General features: G+C 36.7%; 1 protein-coding gene across 1 annotated transcript; it reads left to right on the forward strand.

Annotated features, from left to right (window-relative positions):
• Positions 1-1260: 1260 nt before the first annotated feature.
• On the forward strand, positions 1261-11678 carry LOC124616169 (40S ribosomal protein S18). Its single transcript, XM_047144451.1, has 5 exons — positions 1261-1383; positions 1500-1685; positions 1767-1868; positions 10153-10244; positions 11547-11678. The coding sequence occupies exons 1-5, from the start codon at positions 1381-1383 to the stop codon at positions 11620-11622; spliced, it is 459 nt and encodes a 152-aa protein (XP_047000407.1). The 5' UTR covers positions 1261-1380; the 3' UTR covers positions 11623-11678.
• Positions 11679-12308: the final 630 nt, after the last annotated feature.

Here is a 12308-nt window from a genome sequence, read left to right on the forward strand (position 1 = left end):
GTTATTTTGAAATATAGAAATAAAGGAAGTTCTGTTGTGGTCTGTGTTCGCAACTTGAGTTGCAAAAAACATTCAGACCAGAAACAGAGAAAGCGTTCAAAATGGTGTGGGCAGTGGCTGCTAAAGCGAAAGCAGTTTTCTCGCGTAAATTTACTGCGAGAGTTGCAGGGCGAACTTAACGACTGGCGAAATTATTTGCGGATGGATGTCGGAACTTATAATTATCTCTTAAAGCTTGTAACCCCTCATATTATGAGAAAAAATACTTGTATAGAGAAGGGCAATCTCTCCTCATGAACGACTGGCGGTAACATTAAGATTCCTAGCAACAGGAAGGAGCTACAACGATTTGGAATTTTCAACTGCAATATCGAAACAAGAGTTGAGTGAAATAATACCCGCAATTTTTCAATTATAGCATCGTATGCTGCTGTCTTTTTGTCTCGGTCACTATATTATTTACTTTAATCTTCCACAAACATGGGTGGTTTCTATATATTTCAATGAATTCTATTACAAACTCTCGAGAACACTGACGAGTGTCGGCCATTTTAATGCCCTGTGCGCACAAATACAAACACTAGACTGAGCAAACAGCTGTTTCGTGTCAGATTTGCGGCCATCTCCTGTCCACACGCTCCAACTTGTCAGTGCAGATGTGGTTTGAACCCACAGATTTGAGAGGTTTCGCTCAAACCTCCAACTTCCAGGTTTGCACACACCTTAGGTTGGTGCAAATCTTGTGTCGACACGCAACGATCTGTCTGCGCAGATGTCATGTGCGCAGATATTTGCGCAGACAGATCGTTACGTGTGGACGGGCCTTAATGTCGATATACTACCATTTGATGGCGATGACTTCTGTTGTTCCGTTATTTGACGTCTTGTGGAAATAATCAGTTTGCTGTTTTATCGTTGTTCGCTCACCAAATTTTGTTTAAATGCTGTTTGTTGCTATTAGTGTTATAAACTGGCATCATAAACGTTCATGCTGTTTTATCGTTGTTCGCTCACCAAATTTTGTTTAAATGCTGTTTGTTGCTATTAGTGTTATAAACTGGCATCATAAACGTTCATGCAAGGTAGAATTAGAAGTCAATAGATAGATATTTCCTTCTTAACCTTCGAAGTAAATTACCCGAAGTTATTCTATATACGTACATTTCCGTTGTTTATAATATGCTTTTATTGTCACCGTATATAAATCGCTTTCGTTGATTTTATTGTATATTAATTGTAATGTCTGCGACTTTATGGGGTAAGCTATCTTTGCGATTTGATCTAATCGTATTGACGCTGCACCACCATCACATTCACTACTAACTTCTTTGGCGTTCATTTTGTAGCAGGCCACGTTAGGCAGAGGAGAGCGTTTCCGAAATGGTAAGCTAGTAATCTGTTGCAAATTTACCCATCTTCTTTTAGAGTAGTGTTTTCTAGAGATTGTGGAAAAAATATGTATTCCTACAGTGTTTTAATATGGTTATTGTTCTTCTCAGTCTCTCGTGATACCAGAGAAATTCCAACACATTCTTCGTGTCATGGGCACGAATATTGACGGAAAGCGGAAAGTTATGTTCGCAATGACAGCAATTAAAGGAGTCGGTCGACGTTATGCTAATATAGTTTTAAAGAAGGCTAATATTGACTTGGACAAGAGAGCCGGTGAATGCACTGAAGAGGAGGTACGTATGTGAAATGTTTGAGAGATTTAATTCGCCATATGATGAAAAATGGGTAAACTTACGTCGTTTTGCTTCTTTCAGGTGGAGAAGATTGTGACTATTATGAGCAATCCTCGCCAGTATAAAATTCCAGACTGGTTTCTTAATAGGCAGAAGGACATTGTCGATGGAAAATACTCTCAGGTTTGTTATTATAGTTGTTTGACATTGAAAATGGCAAATTGTTTCACATTGATGCGTCTTGCACACTGTACTTGGTGGAATATTAGTTAAATGTGAGCATGATGGTTGAGTAATTGTATCCTTCGAATTTGTTTACTGCGGCCGAGCTTTGACCTCTCGACAGGTTTTACCCCACAGTTCCTTCCATTAGTAAGTTACGTACGATTTAGTTCACCAGGACGAACCCCGCTAATATTTCTGAGCTGGTAATTTTAAAAAGTCTGAACTTTGTTAGATTTTTGAGTTCAGGAAAGTGGTTCTGTACAATTAAATGTTTAAATTAATCTGATGCATTAGTAAGCTCAGTACGTGTTCGACTGCTACACCAGAGAAATTTTATTATAGAGCATATGCCCTTATCCATAATTTACAAAAGACAATATTTTGTAGTCTTAAGATATGGACTTCACAAATGTCATGCAATTAGGTGTTCAAGCGTGGTGTGTAAATTTGCAGCACTGACTTAATCTCCATTACATGCTTCTGCTCTGTCATTAATACTGTGTATTATAACTAGCACTAAAATGTTGACCACATTTATTTTTGGTTTTGAAAGGTTTGACTAGTGTGACCGTACCAAACAGTGTAACAGCAAGTTTTGTTAATACATGAAATTAACTATGGGACCAATGGGTTAGTGAAAGGGTCCAGTTCCACCCATCTGTTTTGACCCTTGATGTAAGAGTTGTTGTATGATGTCATTGAGAGGCAGCATGTTAGAAATTTTTTGCAAAGTGTGAGTTGGAGTAAGTGATGGCGCACTCTAGTGTGTTGCTTGTTTTTAAATTGTTGGAGAGTATTGCAGTATTGACCATAGTGCTGTGTGACGTGTTGTCTGAATTATTCTTCTGCCTTGGCAGTTGATTTCAGTGTCATTATTGGCTACTGATTTATTTTTGGTTTTGAAATTGTTAGCTTGTCAATTTGTTAGTGGTTTGAAAGTTATTTTTTTTGTGTTCAGTACCATCTATGGATGTGAAGTCATTGGTTGGTTGCTATTGTGGGCAACAACATGATCTATATATACTCATTTCCCTTTGAGCTACATAGGCCAAATGAAATGTTAGATTCCAGATTTTTTGTGGTTATTGGTTGAGTTTATTCCTGAGGCTTTTGTGTTCATAATTTTTCGTTATTTGTTTTAGAATGGTGACATTCTGACTATATATTTAGCTTCTCCCTGCCCAAGACCCCCTACTTTCCACCCCATTAATTTTTATTGCTGAAGTGGAATTTTTGCATGGTTTAAATTTTTGTTCATGGGTGTTTCCAGTTACTTTGTGGTTGCCACATTATGTATATTGGAAACAGGGGTGTCCACCATTGTGATGACTTCGTGGACACAAAGCAGATGTGCAGTTACACACATTTATATTGCTGGGCCATCCCATGTCAAGTTGTTTGATTTCACAAAAAATTCGTGGATGACCATAACATATTTTGCTGAAATTTTGTGTGAACATTCTCACATGTTTTCAGTGATCAGTGTCAGTTTCAAGAACATTATTTCAGTCCTTATGGAGATAGTCATTTGTTGGACCCCATAGTGCAGCTGTCATCAGTGGTCCCATGATGTTTTCACCAACTTTTGAGATACATTCTGGAAATATTTTCTTGAAAGAAACATAATTTGGTCATTGAGTATAACTTTTTCTGGCTGGTCTGCATAAAGATGATTTGAAGCAGTTGGCTGAAAATTACTATAAAAAATGCAAAGTTTTGCTTTTTATATCTCCGTAAGTAACTGGGGCAAATGTAAAACTTTGCATGTAACAACTTACTGATACTAGGTCTTAGCATATAAAATTTTACTGCTTTCAGTTGTTAACAAATAGAGGGCAGAGTTTGAATTTCCCTCAAAATGCCAAAAGTGGCTATTTTTGGTCCACTTCTATAAAAGTCGTAATCTGCAAGGTCTTTTAAATCATTTTCATCAAAAAGACTATTCTAAACCACCAAATATAACTAATTTGCTAGTATACAAAGCCACAGAAAAGGTATGTGGAAGTACATTGAAAATGGGCCTTTATTCTGCAGATACTCAAATTAAATCAAACCCCTTATGTTCTACAGTTGGTTAGAATTAGCTATGGCAGACATCAAAAGTCTTGAAGACAGGAAATGAGCTTCGGTGAGAAAAATTGCAAGTAAATCTTTGTTTTTAGACCTCTACTGCAACCAGTTCTGCAGATCCAAACTCTTTATAGAAGTTGGAATAAGGAATACAATATAAAGAATAGTTTTCTTTTTTGTGGCTATAATAATTTTAGGAAGACGCATTTGAAAAGTAATTTTTTGGGCTCTGTTATCAAAATTTTACCACAAGCAATCCCATCAGCAGTATCTGGCTGGCAGTATAGTTGTAAAGATCTACTGCAAGTTAAGGAAACCTGAAAAAAAAATTAAAGTAAATATAAGCTCAAGATCCTGAAAGGTATCTCCTCTAGTGTTGCCCTGACATTTCAAAGTATTATAAGCTGGGACCATGTGTAAAGAAGCCCTTGCTAGATTTCCTAACCTGTGAAGAAACTCGCATGGTGATGAATGCTGGTTTTCTCACTTTAAAATGAAACAGCGGTGAGTAAACTACAAAGGACAACATACCTACACATTTATACAATTTTTCATGTACACGCAAATGTTGCATATTAACAGGAAACTATCGTAACACCACAGTATGCTATACCTTGAACCAGAATTAAACTAGCACATCATTACACAATACATACTAATCATTCTCACTCAGCAATGTGAATCAGTTTTAAGAGTCAGGAAGACTGCTGTGAAGTTCAAAATTTACACAATGTGGCTGTGGTGTAGAACCTGCAGGTTATTTGTACCGTGTCTGCTGCAACTGTTATGCAGTGATTTTACTAATGTGATCTCCAGTGCTTTGGTCTATCAATTATTCTTATGATTTTGAAATGCATTGCTGTTGGTTTTTGAATGATTTCTGAATGAATCATAAGTTGACTTTTGTATGTGTGCATAGTGCCTCTGCCAGGGGAATCCCTGGCACATCGACAAACTTTCTTGCAGACAAAAGGGGACAGAGCTGAACCAAATAAAGGCAAGCTCTTGAATGCAAATCGCTGTTTGTGGGTGGCTGGGTTTGCGAATAATCAGCATTGTTATAATTACTAGTGAAGTCCATAGATTCAGACAACCAGAGTGGAAATAAATGACTAACAGGTAAGAAAGATAAATATGGAACATTTGCGTGTACATGAAAAATTGTATAAATGTGTAGGTATGTTGTCCTTCGTAGTTTACTCACTGCTGTTTCATTTTAAAGTGAGAAAACCAGCATACATCGCCATGCGAGTTTCTTCACAGGTTAGGAAATCTAGCAAGGGCTTCTTTACACATGGTCCCAGCTTATAATACTTCGAAATGTCAGGGCAACACTAGAGGAGATACCTTTCAGGATCTTGAGCTTATATTTACTTCAATTTAATTTTTTTTTTTCAGGTTTCCTTAACTTGCAGTAGATCTTTACAACTATACTGCCAGCCAGATACTGCTGATGGGATTGCTTGTGGTAAAATTTTGATAACAGAGCCCAAAAAATTACTTTTCAAATGCGTCTTCCTAAAATTATTATAGCCACAAAAAAGAAAACTATTCTTTATATTGTATTCCTTATTCCAACTTCTATAAAGAGTTTGGATCTGCAGAACTGGTTGCAGTAGAGGTCTAAAAACAAAGATTTACTTGCAATTTTTCTCACCGAAGCTCATTTCCTGTCTTCAGGACTTTTGATGTCTGCCATAGCGAATTCTAACCAACTGTAGAACATAAGAGGTCTGATTTAATTTGAGTATCTGCAGAATAAAGGCCCATTTTCAATGTACTTCCACATACCTTTTCTGTGGCTTTGTATACTAGCAAATTAGTTATATTTGGTGGTTTAGAATAGTCTTTTTGATGAAAATGATTTAAAAGACCTTGCAGATTACGACTTTTATAGAAGTGGACCAAAAATAGCCACTTTTGGCATTTTGAGGGAAATTCAAACTCTGCCCTCTATTTGTTAACAACTGAAAGCAGTAAAATTTTATATGCTAAGACCTAGTATCAGTAAGTTGTTACATGCAAAGTTTTACATTTGCCCCAGTTACTTACGGAGATATAAAAAGCAAAACTTTGCATTTTTTATAGTAATTTTCAGCCAACTGCTTCAAATCATCTTTATGCAGACCAGCCAGAAAAAGTTATACTCAATGACCAAATTATGTTTCTTTCAAGAAAATATTTCCAGAATGTATCTCAAAAGTTGGTGAAAACATCATGGGACCACTGATGACAGCTGCACTATGGGGTCCAACAAATGACTATCTCCATAAGGATTGAAATAATGTTCGTGAAACTGACACTGATCACTGAAAACATGTGAGAATGTTCACACAAAATTTCAGCAAAATATGTTATGGTGACAAATTTTTGGCTAGATTGCTACACTAGTAAGGGCCGTTTGTACAGACCCTGGCAAGCAGGCCTTTAAGTTCTGTTCTGAAAATGTGCGGAAAATGTGTTGTACGGACATGTAATAATGCCTGACTGTAGAATAAATGCGGGATAACTAAACTGGTGATTGGCAGGGTTAGTGAAGTTAACTGGAGAATAAGTTTTGACACCGGCAGGAATAGCTACAGAATTAGTGGTGACAAGATTGTTAGCACAAGGAAGGAGAAGAAATGGGGACATCACACAGATTGTGGAAAAATGACTATTCCATATTTATGTAAAAATTTCGTATGACTACTTTTCGATCTCATTCTTAAGAAGCTGGAGCATATGAATGAAATGTGAAACTATTTTCTAACATAAAACTTTTTGCTTGTAGTAGGCCTAATAGGCATTTGATATTGGTACTTCGTGAAATATATTCTCTGGTGTTATAAAAATGTCCATTTGTGTGAAAACTCATTTGGTGTGTTACAGTTGCTGCAATATTAGATAGGTCTATTTCATTTTATCTAGCAGTGACAAAACACATGTAATCAGATAGAGAAACCACACCAGTCTTGGGTACTATTTGTATCAACGGTTTTTCAGTATTAGATGATATTTCGTTTTTTCATGAAGCAACTTTGATGAGGTAATAGATTCTTACGCAGGGGGAAAACAGGCCATGAAAGCTGTAGCAAGATTAGAGAGAAAAAATGCCAGGACTTACAGATTAAAGAAATATGTACTGCCTTGCTCGTCTCTTGTCTTAACTGGTTTTATGTATTCTATGTTTAATCTTAAGTCATACAAAACAAGTTACTAGCTAATAGGCAACAGAATGGAAATTTTCTGAAGAGTTCATGTTCTTTGTGGTTCTGTTTCAAACTCCCACCTCCATTGACGTTTCACTTAAACGCCATTATCAAACTTGAAAAACCACTTAACGATATATTTTCATTGCTCGAATGTAGAGTGCTCCAGCCATCTTGTTTTCTCTATACCAAGATGAAAGTACTAACATCTGTTGAGGCAAAGACCATACTGCAACACACTCGTAGCTCAAATCGAATGTCTATATCGATAGCCAGACAAAGAGTATACATTTTTCTGGTGGACTCCATATATTGATGACTTGTTGCTCTGTATTCATGAAGATGCAAAGGTAATTCTTTTTGCTGATAAAATTATAGTAATCACATGCAACAAACAAGAATTAGCCGAGGAAATTGGAAACAGTATCTTTCAGAAAATTAAGTGGTTCTCCACAAATGCACTCACTAAATTACGGGAAAACATAACATACAATTCTGTAGAGTAAATGGCATAACACCATTGATGAATAGACTTTGAACAGAAGTCTGTTGCTAAGGTAGAAAATTCAAAATTTTTGGGTGTGTGTATTGATGAGAAATTGAGTTGGAAGAAACACATTGATATGCTGAAATGGTTAGTTTCAGTGATTTATGTTACAGTTATTGCAAATTGTGATCATAAAATGTCAGTAAATTAGCCTACTATGCTTATTTGCATTCACTGCTTCCATATTGTATCATGTTTTGGGGTAATTCATCATTAAAGAGAGAAAATATTCATTGCATGAAAGCATGTAATCAGAATAATGGCTGGAGCCCACTCAAGATAACCTTGCAGACATTTAAGAAACTTTGGGTATTCACAGTACCTTTGCCATACAGAAGTCCACTTCTGAAATTTGGTAATAACCATCTCAATTCAAAAATAATAGCAATGTGCGTAGCTATGACACTAGAAGAAAGGATGATCTTCACCATTCTGAGTTAAATTGGACTTTGGCACAGAAAGGGGTGAATTATGCTGCCACAATCTCTGGTCATTTGCCAAATATCATTAAAAGTATGACAGATAGCCAACCAGTGTTTATAAATAAATTAAAAATTGTGCCTGAAGGAGGAGCCACTAGCTCCAAAAGCTTGCCTAATTGCAACCCTCTTTTGTGAGTTTTCTGCCACTGCTTGACGAATAGATTTTTATCTATTCAATTAAATTTTGTTAAAGTTTCTGAATAACTTCTTTTCAATAGATGAATTTGTATGCATGAAGTAACTGTGTGTGTGTGTGTGTGTGTGTGTGTGTGTGTGTGTGTGTGTGAGAATGTCGTATTCATGATCCATGGAACAACTATTAATGTAATGTAGATGTCTGTATCCCCTGTACCTGTTTCATTTGGTGTCATGTGTGTTACCCAAGAATTTCTGCAGGGCCTTGTCTTTGTGTGTCTGACCTGCCTTCACTGTTTTATCTGTGAAGGCAACCTGTATACATTCTTTACCCAGTTTGTCATTGCCTAATGCTTTCTTCAAAACTCTAAAAAAATCCTTGTTTTAAATAGTTAGTCCCATCTGTACAATTTTCTGCTTTTCTGGAATTTTTTCAGCTTTAACTTACACTTCATTACCAATAATTTGTCAGTCCACATCTGTCACTGGAAATGTCTTTCAGTTTAAAATGTGTTTTTGAATCTCTTACCATTCTGTAATCAGTCCGTAACTCATCGGTGTCTCCACGTCTCTTCAATGTACACAACTTTTGTCCATGATCTTTAATTACAGCAGTAGTGATTAAATTGCTCGGCAAAATAGTACCAGGCAGCTTTTTTTCCTTTCTCCCATTACTTTATTTTCCTTCTCCTTTTCATACTTTAGAATTTCTCCTATTGCAGTCAAATATTCTTCATCCTTAATTATCTTAAATAATTCCATGTTTATTATGCAGTCTTTAAATTTCTTCATCTATAGTTAGTGTACAAACTTGTGCTAGTGGGTAGGTGTTGGCTTTGTGTGTGTCTAGGCTATTATAATGCATTCATGAAGCTGTTCATTGAAGCTTACCTACAGTCCTATTTTCATATTATATTTAGTCCTGTATTACCTCTATCTGATTTTGTATTTATAACCCTGTATTTATCTTACCAGAAGCCCTGATCTTAGTGCTACCAGATTTCACTAATTCCCAATATATCCAACTTCTACCTGCTGATTTCCATGATTAAATTCTCTTTCAATTTAGGAAGCCAGCATCACCTGCTCCAGCCTGTAGAATAGCAGTTTTTGTTTTTCCTGGAGAAAATTCTCCTGAGTGGTCCCTACTTGTAGATCTGACTAAGCAGTTTTTCCCCAGAATATTGTGTCCAAGAGGGTGCAATCGTTATTAAGCCACATAGCAAATCTAAAAGTGCCCTGTAGTCCTGCCTTGCTTTGTTTCATTGTACAAAACAGCAAGGTAGTGTCAGTTTATTCAGACTGTTGCTCTACCTACTCTGGGCTCTCCAGATACCCCCCCCCCCCCCCCCCCCCCCCCCCCCCCCCCCCCCCCCCCCCCCCCCCCCCCCGTGTATCACTTTTTACAAGACATTTGGCTGCAAACTCACTAGCTTAGCAATGTTTTTGTTGTGCCTGTCTGCAACTTAACATCTCCACTACATGGTGAGTATTGTTTCCATAATGTTCTGATTATTCCATTCTGGATTTCCTGCCTTAGTTAATATGTTCAATTGCAATGTCTAGTAGAAAATCCTAGCAGAAAGGGCTGTTTGACTTGTTGTTGACAACCATCACAGCTAGGGTATATAATATTTTAAGATATATCACAACTCTACTGTCCTGTATAGTGAAAGTTTAATTCTTGAATTTAATAATGGAGGAAAGTGATAAGGGTGAAATTATTCTTGCCATTCATGCAAAACTCATTGGTTTACTTACATTTGCTCTTGCATAAATTAAATCCTCATTCTATAAGATATTGTTAATTGTTGTAGTTAACCTCAAGTTACCTGGACAGCAAGCTCCGAGAAGATCTTGAGAGGCTGAAGAAAATCAGGGCCCATCGTGGAATGAGGCACTACTGGGGGTAAGTTATCCAAATTTCTTAAGGAATGGGGGAAATGAAAATCTCAGAATTTGTTTGTTTTTCTCAGTAACCTATTTCTCTAAAACTAATTATTGAAACAATATTGCCTTGTGAAGTACTTTAATTATAGTAGATCAATGTCATAATTTTCATAATAAAGAACATTGGTAAGTCTAGAGTGGAGCCAGTGGTAGCACTTATTTGTTTGGTGCAGGAATGTTGTCAGGAGTTGCGATGAGGTACAATGGGAAATAGTGTCAGCTGTTAATTGTATGCAGCCAGTGAGGGAGCAGCAGGCATACAGGAAGAAATATGAAATTTTGATGTGATTGTAGCAACACTCCAAAAGTAATAGTTCAAAGTATGAATAAAATTGCTACTAGTTTCACCCACAGAAATATCAAATTGGACAATATCTTAAATTTTCATAAATTTCAGCACTATGAATTCATTGCTTGTTTTCTTGCCTGTCATTGGCCACATGAGAATAATTGGCTACACAAAATTAGACACGTTGCCAACCTGTGAGCAATAGAGAACCACCACCATCAAGGATACCACTGGCACTCATCTAGACTTTAACCAAGAACATGTAATACCATTAATGAGGTTTGTTGTTGTGGCCTTCAGTCCAGAGACTGGTTTGATGCAGCCCTCCATGCTACTCTATCCTGTGCAAGCTTCATCTCCCAGTACCTACTGCAACCTACATCCTTCTGGGTCTGCTTAGTGTATTCATCTCTTGGTCTCCCTCTACGATTTTTACCCTCCACGCTGCCCTCCAATACTAAACTGGTGATCCCTTGATGCCTCAGAACATGTCCTTCCCAACTGATCCCTTCTTCTAGTCAAGTTGGGCCACAAACTTCTCTTCTCCCCAATCCTATTCAATACTTCCTCATTAGTTATGTGATCTACCCATCTAATCTTCAGCATTTTCTGTAGCAACACATTTCAAAAGCTTCTATTCTCTTCTTGTCTAAACTAATTATTGTCCACGTTTCACTTCCATACATGGCTACACTCCATACAAACACTTTCAGAAAAGACTTCCTGACACTATACTCGTAATGAAGATATTCGTTGGGTTGTATGTGTAAGTGTATCTTTCAAAACTAATAGAATTGAAGTGGTTTATTCATAATGACCCATAATAAACTTCAAAAATTAATCAGTTCGTTTGTGAAAGCCTACATTACTGAAAATGTTCACCTATAATTTATAACACTTTGATTTTATTCATAAGGGTCAGATATTACTATGGTTTATATGTGAAATGTATTTGATGTAATTGTTTTTCAGCTTGAGAGTGCGTGGTCAGCACACGAAAACAACTGGCCGCAGAGGAAGGACAGTCGGTGTGTCTAAGAAGAAGTAAACTATTCTTTCATGGTGTTTGTACATTGACTTTCTCAAATAAACAAATTCAAAATATGTTGGTGCGATTATAATTCCATATTGCTTGGTTAAAGGTTTTTGTTGCGAATGTTTATTTTGAAAAAAATCATTTTAATGCAGGTTCTTGTTGTGGTTGGTCAACTCGGATAGAGCTAAGATATTGGATAATATTGCTGCATTTGATGCTGAAATATTCAAGTTTTCTCATTCTTTGAATCATATAACAGTGATCATACCAGCATTGCAAGGACATTGAGACAAGGTGTGGATGCATTTAATGTACGTGCTTTCAGCATTTTGATGGTACATGTTTCTTGTTTTTACACTAGTAAATGAGGACAAATACATTGGTGTACTCTTAAAAGGTAAGCAGTAGTTAAGGGAGTGATGCACAGTTCTAGCATGTTTCAGTCTATATATACATTGAGCAATCAGTGGAGGAAACACCAGAGGATTTCGGAAATGGATTTTAAGGAGAAGTAAATACTTAGGTTTGCTATGTTGTATAGTATCAATCTATCTTTTTATTATATTGACATTCCAATCTGGAGAGAGAATGTCAAATCAAACACCTTTAAGCTGTATAATTCCCAAACTGTCATTTTTTGGCCACCAGTTTTGTTGATATTAGGCAATCTTCAGGCTCCTGGCCAACATGTAGGGAGA

The sequence above is a fragment of the Schistocerca americana genome, chromosome 5 (genome assembly GCF_021461395.2).
Source record: "Schistocerca americana isolate TAMUIC-IGC-003095 chromosome 5, iqSchAmer2.1, whole genome shotgun sequence".
Taxonomy (NCBI): domain Eukaryota; kingdom Metazoa; phylum Arthropoda; class Insecta; order Orthoptera; family Acrididae; genus Schistocerca; species Schistocerca americana.